Source organism: Penicillium longicatenatum, assembly GCF_028827895.1.
Source record: "Penicillium longicatenatum strain IBT 33135 chromosome Unknown contig_4_segment0_segment0, whole genome shotgun sequence".
NCBI lineage: Eukaryota > Fungi > Ascomycota > Eurotiomycetes > Eurotiales > Aspergillaceae > Penicillium > Penicillium longicatenatum.
The window spans coordinates 2968241-2981238 of record NW_026643122.1 but is presented as its reverse complement, the minus strand read 5'-3'; the positions used below and the strand labels follow the sequence as shown (position 1 = coordinate 2981238).

The 12998-nt window shown below is 49.5% G+C and overlaps 6 protein-coding genes across 6 annotated transcripts; 3 read left to right on the top strand and 3 right to left on the bottom strand.

Annotated features, from left to right (window-relative positions):
* Positions 1 to 588: 588 nt before the first annotated feature.
* Positions 589 to 1793, top strand: slt11 (Pre-mRNA-splicing factor ECM2; the record flags this gene model as incomplete). The annotated part of the gene is made up of 2 exons (XM_057118323.1): positions 589 to 726; positions 780 to 1793. The coding sequence occupies 2 exons, from the start codon at positions 589 to 591 to the stop codon at positions 1791 to 1793; spliced, it is 1152 nt and encodes a 383-aa protein (XP_056971358.1).
* Positions 1794 to 2092: 299 nt separating this feature from the next.
* On the bottom strand, positions 2093 to 2613 carry N7484_007935 (LYR motif-containing protein; the record flags this gene model as incomplete). Its single annotated transcript, XM_057118322.1, has 3 exons — positions 2093 to 2193; positions 2282 to 2458; positions 2541 to 2613. 3 exons carry the CDS (start codon positions 2611 to 2613, stop codon positions 2093 to 2095), a joined length of 351 nt encoding a protein of 116 aa, XP_056971357.1.
* A 316-nt stretch (positions 2614 to 2929) lies between these two features.
* On the top strand, positions 2930 to 4384 carry N7484_007934 (putative ribosome associated DnaJ chaperone Zuotin; the record flags this gene model as incomplete). The annotated part of the gene is made up of 3 exons (XM_057118321.1): positions 2930 to 3082; positions 3141 to 3281; positions 3335 to 4384. The coding sequence occupies 3 exons, from the start codon at positions 2930 to 2932 to the stop codon at positions 4382 to 4384; spliced, it is 1344 nt and encodes a 447-aa protein (XP_056971356.1).
* Positions 4385 to 4690: 306 nt separating this feature from the next.
* Positions 4691 to 5559, bottom strand: N7484_007933 (uncharacterized protein; the record flags this gene model as incomplete). The annotated part of the gene is made up of 2 exons (XM_057118320.1): positions 4691 to 5274; positions 5346 to 5559. 2 exons carry the CDS (start codon positions 5557 to 5559, stop codon positions 4691 to 4693), a joined length of 798 nt encoding a protein of 265 aa, XP_056971355.1.
* Positions 5560 to 8208: 2649 nt separating this feature from the next.
* Positions 8209 to 9958, top strand: N7484_007932 (uncharacterized protein; the record flags this gene model as incomplete). The annotated part of the gene is made up of 4 exons (XM_057118319.1): positions 8209 to 8970; positions 9033 to 9227; positions 9329 to 9445; positions 9497 to 9958. The coding sequence occupies 4 exons, from the start codon at positions 8209 to 8211 to the stop codon at positions 9956 to 9958; spliced, it is 1536 nt and encodes a 511-aa protein (XP_056971354.1).
* A 906-nt stretch (positions 9959 to 10864) lies between these two features.
* Positions 10865 to 12985, bottom strand: N7484_007931 (flavin-containing monooxygenase; the record flags this gene model as incomplete). Its single annotated transcript, XM_057118318.1, has 7 exons — positions 10865 to 11337; positions 11415 to 11781; positions 11843 to 11979; positions 12035 to 12130; positions 12181 to 12354; positions 12396 to 12598; positions 12666 to 12985. The coding sequence occupies 7 exons, from the start codon at positions 12983 to 12985 to the stop codon at positions 10865 to 10867; spliced, it is 1770 nt and encodes a 589-aa protein (XP_056971353.1).
* Between the last annotated feature and the right edge of the window lie 13 nt (positions 12986 to 12998).

The window sequence follows — 12998 nt, the reverse complement described above, 5'->3', positions numbered from 1 at the left end:
GTGATACGGCAGTTGGTTTAAACCAAAAAGACCGCAAGAGAAGAGAAAGAAAAACTTGGGGAAGAGAGATCTGGAGAGAGGATGAAGGAGAGTTTAAAAAAGGAGTATCGAATGCGAAGCAACTTTTTGGCAATGCGAAAAATCAAGCCAATCACGGAGCCCCTGAGCGGGCAGGCCGTGCAGCAGGACTAGACCGAACTAAGTCTGGGGTGGCGGGACGAGTCTCTTCCGGTCTGTGGCTTGTTCGGATAGTGGCTCTCCCGGCTTTGATTAGTGGTGACCTGATGTCTGTACGGGGTCTATACGATGGTGATGAAGATGGCTAATGGACCCAAGATAACAGACTTGCGTCGGAAGCAACGTCACATCAATCCGAGAGTCCATTGACTCGGAACCTACGCTGATTAGAACGAACAAAGCGAACAAAAACATCGTACGAGAAAACCAAAGACAAACAGAGACAAACACAACCAACGCATGTCACATGACCCGACGCCACAGTCACCGCCACATTGATAATGTGATAGTCAACTTTGGTCTTTGAAGCTTCCTTAATAATCTCTAGCTTGTCATAGCATACCACCCACCATGCCTCCCCAGATTAAGCATGATCTGAACCGCTCTGGCTGGGAGTCCACAGACTTCCCATCGGTATGCGAAAATTGTCTACCTGAAAACCCCTATGTACAGATGTTGAAAGAGGATCACGGCGCAGAGTGCAAGATTGTAAGTCTTTGATCCGGTCACTATCCAACCACAGGAACTGACCACAATGACAGTGTACTCGTCCCTTCACAATCTTCCGCTGGAAGGCCGACCGTACCTCACGACAGAAGCGCACCAACATCTGTCTCACATGCGCTCGTCTGAAGAACTGTTGCCAATGCTGCATGCTCGATCTGTCTTTCGGTTTGCCGATCGTCGTCCGTGATGCCGCCCTGAAGATGGTGGCACCGGGTCCCGAAAGTGGCATTAACCGTGAATACTATGCGCAAAACCACGAAAAAGAAATTGAAGAAGGAATCGGCGCGGTCGAGGAATACGAGAAGACGGATGACAAGGCCCGCGAGCTGCTGCGCCGTTTGGCAAACAGTGAACCATACTACCGCAAGCCTCGTCGCATCGAGAGTGCAACTGAAGGCGATGCAGAGGGCAAAGAATCAAGCTCGGCAGACCAACCCCGCACAAACAGCCGGTACGGAAACGCGCCGGGCCCTATTCGCACAGGCGAGAGCCGTCTAGGTAACCGCTTGCCTGGCCGGGGAGGTCGCGGCGGTGGTCGTGGAGGTCGCCCGTTCCCTAGTACGGCACAGCTCCCCCCGTCGGCGGAAGACATCAACCCGCCTATGGATCCCAACGTCACTTCACTATTTTTGACTGGTGTGGAGGACGACCTTCCGGAACATTCGTTGCGGACTTTCTTCTCAAAATTCGGTACTCTTCGCTCGCTTGTCTGCTCTCACCGCTCGCATTGCGCTTTCGTTAACTATATGAACCGTGCCGATGCCGAGTCCGCAGCCAAGGAGTGCCAAGGCAAGGCGATTGTTCAAGGCTGTCCATTGCGGGTGCGCTGGGGTAAGCCCAAGGCCCTTGATAACATGGACCGCGAGGAACGGATGAAGAATGCTCGCGAGGGTCGGCAGGCTGCGGGACCTGTCCAGCGCGGTCAGTCCGATAAGAAGGCTATCACCGCTGCGGGCGATGCAGGCAAGGAAGCCCCGGCCAAGGGCTTTGCAGTGGCTCCACCTCCGGGGTCTGGATCTGTCCAGTATGCCAGTATGAATGGTGATTAAAGGCATCATTTAATTGAACATTGTGTAATATCACGAGGAAAGGATGGGTTGTGCATGTCGTGGGTTCATACAAAGCGGGCGTTGAATATGGCTTGGTTCTTGTTTCTATGCAGCTTCTATCACAATCAAAAATACCCCAGTGACGCCAAATAAAATAACAAGAGTCGGGTATACTATAATACACATCCAGTCCCATAGGCTGGTTCAAATTTGTACCTCCACCGATTGTATGCTGCCTAAATGGCACTGCATCGCCATGGAGTCGGTGTAGCATGCAAAATCAAGGTGTTGAACGTAGCTTACGAGGACGAGGAGCAAGCCTTGTGAATCTTGACATCCTTGCCAGCAACCTTGATGGAGTCGTTGTCGCCGCGCTCGATCTGGTCGTGAATTCGGAGTTCTGTAAACATACTGTTAGCAATCCATTTACAAAGTAGGAAGAACCTTCTTCAACGCAGATTCATTCCAGGCAAAGCAATTGTACATACCCCACTTGGCATCCTCATTACCATCCTCCCGAGCACCCTGTACTAGATTGTGGCGCAAGATATTCGCAACCTCGATGGCGTGGTTGATCTGCATGCCGGTGTCAACAGCGACACGGCGGTTTTGGTCGAAGTTGCGACGGGCTTCTTGACGAGAAGCAAGCATGACTCGGACGTCGTCTAGTTGTGAAGTTAGTATGGTGAATTTCGAGGTGAGTCGTCGGCTTTCTTGAGACAAGCCTCAGGAGGTCGAAGGACAAACCTCGGAAGGCAATGCGGGTAGCACGAAGGACCTGGCGGTAGGCGCTCAGGGCGGCAGTAGACGGAGCAGCCATATTGTCTGGGGTAAAGAGTCGGATGTTTGGATAGGAAAGCCGGGGTGATGCCGTGAGTTTGTTGGCGTTTGCGGGACAACGGAAATGTGCCAAGGGGCGATTTCAGATGATCAATTTAGAATAATCAATAACAGCAGTGAAAATTTCCCAGAATAAAGCAGAGTCGAATGAGTGATCAGAGTGAAATCGCGAGGAATCACGACCGGATCATCGGAGTTGTGATTGGCGGGCGGCCACTCGGGGCAGAAAAAAATATCAGAAAAAATCCAAGTGGGACTTCCTCACCCACCTTGTTCCTTCAACAACCATAATCACAATGGCTGCCGTTCAAGTTGTCAACGTTCAGCTTCCCGCTCTGGCCTCCGGCTGGAGTGCCGAGAAGGATTTCAAGGCTGTCGGTGCCCTCTCCGGCGCTACCCAGCGTAACCTGGAGCCTGTTGGCCCTCACTTCCTTGCTCACGCCCGCCGTGTATGTGTCTCGAGATGCCCCGCAACAAAATAATCATCGACACTAATAAATTCTACAGAAGCGCCACAACCGCACTTTCTCCGAGGATGATCGTCTTCAGGCTCAGCAGAACGTCAAGAAGACCGAGGAGGAGTCCGATGGCGAGATCTCCGAGGATGAGGACCCCATGATGCTCAACCGTGAGGCCAAGGACTGGAAGGTCAGTACCTTTTCCGTCACATTTCACACCATAACAAACTAACTCCCTTATAGTCCCAGGACCACTACGCCGTTCTCGGTCTGTCCCGCTACCGCTGGCGGGCAACCCCCGAGCAGATCAAGCGTGCTCACCGCAAGAAGGTTCTGCGTCACCACCCCGACAAGAAGGCCGCCTCTGGCCACCGCGACGAGAACGACAGCTTCTTCAAGTGCATTCAGATTGCCACCGAGTTGCTCCTTGACCCCGCTCGTCGTCGCCAGTTCGACTCCGTCGACGAGGCCGCCGATGTTGAGCCCCCTACCAAGAAGCAGGCCGCCGCCAAGGGCAAGTTCTACAAGCTCTGGGGCTCTTGCTTCGAGGCTGAGGGTCGTTTCTCCATTAAGCAGCCCGTTCCCCAGTTCGGTAACGAAGACAGCACCCAGGAGGAGGTCGAGAATTTCTACAACTTCTGGTACAACTTCGACAGCTGGCGTACATTCGAGTACCTTGACGAGGATGTTCCCGATGATGGAGAGAGCCGTGACCAGAAGCGTCACACCGAGAAGAAGAACGCCAACGCCCGTCGCAAGCGCAAGAACGAGGATGTCGCCCGTCTGCGTGAGCTTGTTGACGAGGCCCTCGCCTCGGATGAGCGTATCAAGAAGTTCCGCCAGCAGGCCCGTGCCGGTAAGGACGCCAAGCGCAAGGCCAAGGAGGAGGAGGCTCTCCGCCTGAAGGAGGAGAAGGAGGCCAAGAAGGCTGCCGAGGAGAAGGCCAAGAAGGACGCCGAGGAGGCCGCCAAGGCTGAGCGTGAGAAGAACAAGAAGAACAAGGAGGCCGCTAAGAACGCTGCCAAGAAGAACAAGCGTGTTCTTAAGGGTTCCGTCAAGGAGGTCAACTACTTCGCTGACGGCGAGGCTTCCGCTTCCCAGGTCGACTCTGTCCTTAACGACGTTGAGCTCATCATGGGCAAGATCGACGTTGACGAGCTCGCTGCTCTCGCTGAGAAGCTGACTATCGCTGGCAAGGATGGTGCTGCCGTCAAGGCTGCCTACACCTCCGAGGCTCAGCGTCTTGTTGACGCTGGCAAGCTGAAGGCCGGTGAGGTCAAGGTTTTCGCTTAAATATCTTTTTCACTTGACTCTGCGCCAGATCTGGACGAGGCTGCTTCATGTCCCTGATGACGACTTTTGTTTAATTTGCAGTTACTCACGCCCATAGAGAAGACGATGCAATGCATTAAAACATACATTTACCCATATTATATATGCGAGTTTTTCCTGTTTTGTAGCTTCTCAGCAACCATTGCGTACATAGCTCCCACCCTTTTAAGAGGCAGAGTAAGCCAATAGAGTGGAATGACCAAAAATGTCCCGCCCATGGGACGCAGAGAGGGTAGGTATGCACAGCAACTTTCATATGCCCCATTCTTATTGAATCTCCTCAAAAGCCCGAACAATGAACGCGTTGCCGTCAATGGTAACAGTCTCACCAGGAACTCTCCAGGAACCCTCCCCTTCCCCAGCAAATCCACTCTTCATCGAAGGGACAGCGCCCCCATCAGGCCCCACAAGATACTTTTCCTCCCAAGACCCAGAACTCCACTCCTCCCTCCGTGCACTAACCTCAGCCCCGGTTCTCTTAACAGTCCACTCCCCACTCACACTCTTCTCCCGAGTATGAGTCTGGACCTGACAGAAAGCCAAATAAGTTCCCCAAATTCGACCCATGAACATCTTAGTAACGGTAACCTCATTTCTCTCCCCAAAGTCCAGATCCCGATTATCGGACTCCAGAATCCACGAAAGTCCCTTCTTGGCACCCTCGGGACCTTCCCGGAAAGCCAATTCACGCCAGACTTCCTCGAAGCCGGTCATCGGGGAACCGGGGAGATCGGTCCGAGGCATCTCACCACATTCAAGTTCATCGCCGTTGGGGAGGGGACTGAAGTTACCCACGTCCACAATTCCGATTTCGTTGAATGAATCCAGTTCGCGTGTAAACAGTACTTTCACTGTTTATGGTTAGCAATTCATTTATTTATGATTCCAATAGAGCTTGGAACATCTAGATTCGGCCACGAACGTGGGATCTCATTGGGATTCTCCTCAATTCTGGTTCCGGCCATAGCCCAGTCAATGGCGCCTGACGCTTTATCCATGCGCAGATCGACGAAGTATTCTCCAACTGAGAGGACGATTGTGTCTGTGGTCTCCTCCGGGACCTCAGGAACCCAGCGGAGGGAGATACGGGTAGAGAAGCTGCTCTTTGAGCCCAGCATGGCACCGGTGGCGGACATTATTTCTGTAGTGTGGAAGTTGTTCAAGCGTGATATTCGGGATTTGATTGACGGAGACACCGGAGGTATCTTATATTATACTAAACTTGAGTAGAAGTAGGGTTGGGATCGGCGCTGTCGACGAATGGGGAAGCTGGAAGAGATGGGGCGTGGGGCTTATCGTGCGATGTTTTTGTGGGAATCACTTGCCTTCATCGCTTGTGCGCACATTGGCGGGGTAATTGACTAGGTTTGAATTATAAATTGGCTTCAATTGTTCAAGTATTGTTGACCAAGAGCCAATCGTCTACATATAATCTTGATTTCATGATGATCTGGCAGTGTGTTGAAGCATTGGAGGTTAAGGTTTTCAGCACCAAACAATCCAAGATTAAGCGACTCAAGTTGATACCTAGTGAAGAGGGGAACGCTCATTGACAGCACACTTGAAGATGTGCGGGTCGATTCAGCAAGTAGAACAACAACATAAGCTACCGCAGGTTGCTCGAGTATTCCATGGGGTCGAACGAGAGAGGTGTCGGAGTCCTATTTCATACTATCTGTGTGGTGCGAGTCATGTTATGTCCTGCATCTGTACCAGGGTACTGAAAACCAATTGTCACGATACGGGTCGGAAAACCCCCTACCCGTAATTATCGGTGGTATCTGGTAATAGGGAGTTCCCACTGCACTAGGTACCGGATTCGTCTGCCACTGCTTGTCATTCCCTTTCGCTTGAGTGCTCAGTCCTTGCCGCTTTTTGCTCACTGAGCAGATCTGAGTGACGGGGTGAGCAACCGATGAATATGACCTCAATAAATTGCACTACGTTAGCTTCGTTCACCTGTCACCCTCTCTCACAAAATTGCCTAGATTGTCCCATCAATATGTTTGTTCATCCTAATAAGTTTGCTGCATCATTTGCGCCCCAATAAAGTTTGCACTTTGACCCGTCAATCCGTATCAAACTCATATTACATGTTCATTGGAACACTCCTTCTACCCCGATGATGATCTCCGAATCAGGCTGTAGAGACTATTCGTGCTAGGGCACTAAGGCGAGTCTTTTTAAATACTTGCATTCTATTCTGGCCGCTGGTGACAACCTTTACGGGATTTGACAAGCAAGCCACCTCTGGCACTAACAAGCTTATGCACCTATAGACAGTCGTATCTCTTTGTGAGTTTCCGAGCTTTCAGCTCTTAGGAGTCTGCCAGACCGACGATAGCTCTTAGGTGTGAAATCTAGTTTGCCAGCCATTTGATTATTCGCTCATAGTCGACCAGGTTCCTAGGAGCTCAGGCCGTTTACAACCCCTCTTATATCTGCTCGACGTGTGAGAAGCAGGGGAGGGAAGGGGGTTTTCAATTTGGTCATATATGAGAACTCCGTCATCCCCTCTTGAATGAAAATGAAACAGTCGTCGCTCTCTTTTCATCACGACTCAGACATCACGCTCCGATAACGCAGCCAGATTTTTGTCGAGTTCCTGATTATGAGAAGCGTAGACTAACCTTAATCTTAGCTTGCTTGCAATGCGCGAACCAACAAACACTGGCATTTTCACCGCGCAATCCGCAAAAGAGGCACAGTGCAGTGTTAATGCCCTCTGAGAAAGCACCGAAGCAGCTGAGCATAGGACTGAAGCTGTCAATGAGCCTTTTCATCGACTGTCGTCCACCAACAAAGTATTAGGGGGGTTTATGTTGGCTTTTAACAAGTCGAATTCTTGCAAGCTCAGCTATGAAGTCCAGCTTCATCTTCCAAAGCCAACCCAGGCAACCCAAGATGTCTATGCAAGATACCAGGAGCTGATTAAAGGTAAATTGACAAGTCGTTTCATAAACGACTCTCTGCGCGACCTAGACTGGCATCCCTTTGGTGCCTTTGTGGACATACAATCGTAAATTTTGAGCAGGTGGCTATGAATTTTGAAATATGCCATAGGCTTGGTTATATAAATCTCCGCATTGTATGTTTAAATCCCCTGTACTGCAATTATCAGCTAACTGAGTTACTTCATCAGACTGGCTATCTTTTCCACCTCAAGAAACATCTCGGATGAAGAGTGGAACCCGATACTGGAGAAAGAGAACGCCCTGCTTTCAGCGATTGTCAAAGCGAACGAATGCCAACAAACATATATCAGCGCAAAGGAAGGGCGGTTGAACGTATTGTCTACGAATTCAAAGGATAAGCAATAGCAATGCAACGAGACCGAAGGCTCTTTGATGGATTGCTGGCCGAGTTTCGCCACCTACGATGGGGCAAAGGACCCGTTCTGGAACCGGACACCAGCTTCCTCCAAACGGCATCAGTGGCCTGCCCGAAGAAAATCAAATTCCTTGTCATGGAGGAGTAATGGGTTAGTGGAGGAGTGGAGTAGTGAGGTAGTGGAGTAGTGGAGTAATGGAGTGGAGTAGTGGAGCTCATATTTCACACCGTCCATGCGTTTTCCACACGCGTCTCGATCTGGTAACTCGGACATAGTTGCGAATGGAACAATATGTGGGAAGGTAACGCTTTCCAGGATAGGTTGTTGACGGGAAATTATCGGGTCACGACTTTCAACATCGACTGGTCTAAATAGAACAGTCACATTCGCATGCCCTGACTTCACATTGGAATGTTTCACTTCGCCCCGACGCACTTCGTATACAAACATAACGATGACGGAAATAATGGAAGCCAAGCCAAACATTGCCTTTATTGGCTTAGGCGCTATGGGCATGGGCATGGCCTTACACTTGTTCAAAGATGGTTTCGCTGTGAGTGGGTTTGATGTCAACCCTTTCGCCCTAGAGAAACTGCTCGCCATGGGCGGCACTGCTGCTTCGAGCCCGCGAGAAAGCGTTCGGGATGCGTCAATTCTTGTTTGCATGGTTGCAAATCTTTTGCAGACCGCGAACGCATTCTTTACCGAGTCAACGGGCGCAGTGTTTGGCATGAAACCGAACACGATTATCATCTTGTGCTCAATTGTTGCTCCGGGATTCCAACAAGAGACTCTGGACCGCATTCACCAAGAGTTCCAAAGGACAGATATACAGTTGGTTGACTGTCCTGTCTCCGGCGGAACCATCCGCGCCGCTCAGGGCAGCCTGACCATCCTGTCATCGGGACAAAGGGATGCTTTGATGACTGCCCAGCCAGTCTTGGAATCTATGAGCGAGAAATTATACGAGATAAAAGGGGGTCTAGGTGCCGCAAATAAGGTCAAGCTCGTTAACCAGCACCTTGCTGGAGTCCATATCGCCTTCGCCGCAGAGGCAATGGGACTAGCTGCGACTCTGGGACTAAATACGAAACAATTCCACGATACCGTTCTGAGCAGCCCGGCAAAGAGTTGGATGTTTGAGAACCGAGTACCTCATATGCTCTCAAACGACTGGACACCCCACTCTGCCCTTAGTATCTTCGTCAAAGATCTGGTATTTGCGCCCTCCTAGCACCTATTGGGGACGATTCGAAAATCTGCTAACACTTGTCTCAGCGAATTGTTACCTCCGAAGGTGTCATGCAGGACTTCCCTCTCTATATCGCATCTGCAGCAGAGGGGCTTTATCAATTTGCCGCACGAGTGGGATACGAGAGGGAAGATGATGCGGATCTTGTTCGAATATTTATACCTCACAACCCATCTCTGGTTTCGACAGCCACAAAGTACCAGAGCCATGAAAATGATAATGTACAACTAACTGAGCTGCTATGTTGAATGTTGGAAATTGTACACACAACAGCAGCGGTTGAAGCTCTGGCCCTCGGAAAGAAACTTGGTCTGTCGACCAGCAACCTGACGTCAATTATTTCAAATGCGGCTGGTGTGAGCGAGTCCTTCAAAAGAGTGGCCTCAAGTCTGGTGATTCAGTATCTGGATGTACCATCGCAAAGACACGGAGCAAACTAGTAAGACCCTTTCTACGTAAATTGTGTGGATATGACTGATCGGACCAATAGAAAGAAGTAATAACTCTCGCCCAAATGCATAATTATCCTATCCAACTCACAGCTACTACATTCCGGCTTCTACAACGGGCTGTCACATATGGACTGGGAGATGAAGGCGAAACGGCACTACTTAAGCTATGGACTATTACAAATTCCTCTAAAGAAAGCTTGCACGTTACCGAATATGAACCGATATTCCTCTCCGAAGAATTCGCATCGCTACCAAAGTTTGCACACAGCACGGAGAACATATTGGAAAAGATGCAAGACCATTTGCGTGCAAAGCAGAACTCGAAGCTCGTTGTTCTGGACGACAATCCAACTGAAACACAGACATGCAACGATACCAAAGTTCTTACCATGGGATATCGATATTCTAGCAACAGAATTTCGTTCAGAAAGCGGCGGTCTCTGCATTCTGACCAACAGTCACGCATTGCCCCCCAAACAAGCTCGAACATTAGTCAGTGAGATACTGGAAAACGTTTCTCAAGCTGCTACTTTGACTGGCAAGATGTTTGAGGTTGTCATTCGTGGGTATTCAACTCTACGTGGTCATTTCTTGAAAGGGATTGAATAGCATGTGGATACAATTAGCTTACTCGATGCGTGAAATCTGGCACATTTCTTTGAACCAGGGGCTCATTATACGATTGATGACGTACACTACGTGGGCGACCAAGATATTTTGCTACCGGCTACAGACACTCCATTCGCCAAAGATATGACATTTGGATACAAATTATTAAATCTTAGGGAATGGGTGTATGAGAAAGCGAGATCACGATCTTCCGGCAAAAAGCATTATGAATGTCACCTTTGAGGTATCAGGGTAGGGGGAATTCCTGCGATAGAAAAGAAACTTCGCCATGTACCTAAGGGTGGAGTTTTTAACAGAAGGGGGCTCTTTTGTTGCATAGTCATCACTTCTTCATTTCTCTTGCTCTCAATTTCCTTCTTCGCTTTTATTGTGATCGTTGAATCCAGTTTCACTCTGCTTTGTCGAATGCTTAGTTGTGCCAGGATACAGCAGCGCTATCATCTGTTCCTGTTGCCGGAGCGGCCGTGCGAATGCGTTCGATCTAAAGCTACGGCGAAGGCTCATGCAGCGGCTTGGAGCATATTGAAGCGTAGAATAAACTAAAAGGAGAGATCGAATGCCGCTAGGGGCCTACTAACGAACATACCTCAAAGAACCTAAATAGAATACCCCATTCTAATTGGCACCACTGGTGCATCTTGCCAAAGCCAATACAATGTTTGTATCTACAAGTGTGTCATTCTAGATGGACATCATAGCATTAATACAGGGTCAAATGTATATTGTTTTGAAAGATAGCAAGCTCATAAGTTGTGTTCAGTTCAATTTATCTACTCTCAAACTGACTGAACTATAAAGTCCTCAAAATCCTCATCCGGAAGGTTTGCTTGTTCGTTTCCATCTATAGTGCCCAGGTACCAAGAAAGGTCGCTTCCATCAAACTCGCGTGCGGCGAAGCCATTGCCCAGATATCCAAATCGATTGGAGGTTGTATAGCGGAGATTGTAATCTTCCCAACGGGGCTGTTTCATAGTTTCAAAGAAGTGAATTCTCGAACCCGGCCACATCATTACCTCTCCGTCCACAGTACCCTGCTTGAACCACGAGCGACATGGAGATGTCCAAGCGGTACGTGGCATAAATTTCTTGTGATGCTCGAAGAATTCTGCAACTGCCTCAGCTTTGGGGTCAAAAGATGTGACACCCTCTGACGACATTTTCTCCAGCATCTGGACGAAATGCCGAGACAGGGTTTCTGTGATGGGGAGGAAGCTTCCATGACCGTATGGGCCGAAGGGGCCGTTGAATACTATTTAGCCTTAATTAGTATTCCGAGATTCAAGTTTTTAGCCTTCAGGTAGGGGGGAGGTGGTTGAATGCTCTTACTAAGGTAATTAGGGAAGTTTGGAACTGTGATGGAAAGATAAGTCCTGGGGATATCTTTCCACTGTTCACTCAGACTACGAGATTGCCGGCCAATTGTCGGGTACGATGGCCGCCAACTGACATCAAACCCAGTGGCACATACAATAACGTCGACGTTGTGCTCAAATCCATCTGCAGTTTTGATGCCCTTCGGGGTAATTTCAACGATGGACTGCGAGACAACCGAGGTATTCTCGCAGCAGAGCGCTTCGAGATACCCATTTCCAGGCGTGGGTCTTCGGCAGCCTACTGCAAAGTTCTTTGGAACAATCCAGTCTGCGATTTCGGGGCGATCGGCGAGTTTGGACCGCATATCTTTCTCAGCATACTAGTGAAGATTTGTCTCAGTATTTGTCATGAGTGTGGCAGGTTTGAGATCAGGATCTTACCGCTCGCGCATTCGCTTGCTCCTCTGATCCATTGAGAATAAATCGGAAGCGGGAGTTGAGCTCAGACTCAATCTTCTTGCGATAGGCTAAGTATTTCTGAGGGTCATTCTGCAAAATATCCTTTTGTTTCTCGGTATCTAGTGAAGTCAGTATGCCATATTCGGATTTGCCAAGGTCAAGAGAGGGCCTGACATTTAAAATTGGATCCTCCCTTTCCTGCAAATCGTTGACCAAAGCCAGCAGTTACCCACGAGGCACTGCGAATGAAACATTTGAGGGAGGCAACCTCTATAGCGGCTATTAGATTACCTCTTGTGCTCACGATCAAAGGAACTCACTGGGCTGAATGGTCGGAATGATCTGTACTGCAGACGAGCCTGAGCCAATAACAGCCACACGCTTTCCTTGCAATTGAACTTCATCATCCCAGTGTGCACTATGAAGCATAGGGCCGTGGAATGTTTCGCGGCCCTTAATAGCAGGCCATTTCCATTTGCTGAAGCTGGTCAGTCCTGCCATATCATAGTGAAAAGAGATACCCACTTCAGCACACCACTTGCATTCACCAAGATATGTCCCTGGTCCTCAAAAATGTCTTCGGGGCTGTCTCCTCTCTGGATTCTCACATGCCACTGTTGATCATGTTCATTCCAAAACGCGCCTACAACCTTGTGGTCCAGGCGAATGTATTTCCGAAGTCCGTATTTGTCGGCAATTCCCTTGAAATAATTCAAGATCTCAGTTGCACCCGAGTAGCTGCCACCAGTCAAGTTAGTCCAGTGCTGATTTGGAGTCTGCAAGAAGTGTTCTCGTTTGCACTTACAAAGAGGTCCAGTCCGGAGAGGGAGCCCATGAGAATTGATAGTTCACAGAGGGAATGTCGCATCCACATCCGGGGTACCGGTTCTCATACCAAGTCCCGCCAACCTCGGGGTTCTTTTCGTAGAGGACCAGTTCTGTGTCTAATGTGCTTGTGTCAATGTCATGGGCAAAGTTCAACGCACTCGCGCCTGCTCCGATCACGATGATACGGATCTTGCGACGGAATCGACTTGGCTCCTCCACAATCTCGTAATGGGGCTTGACCCCATTGCTAACTCCATTGGAAATATTCGACTCGTAGTAGTCACCGATAGAGCCCATTGTGAATAGAAGG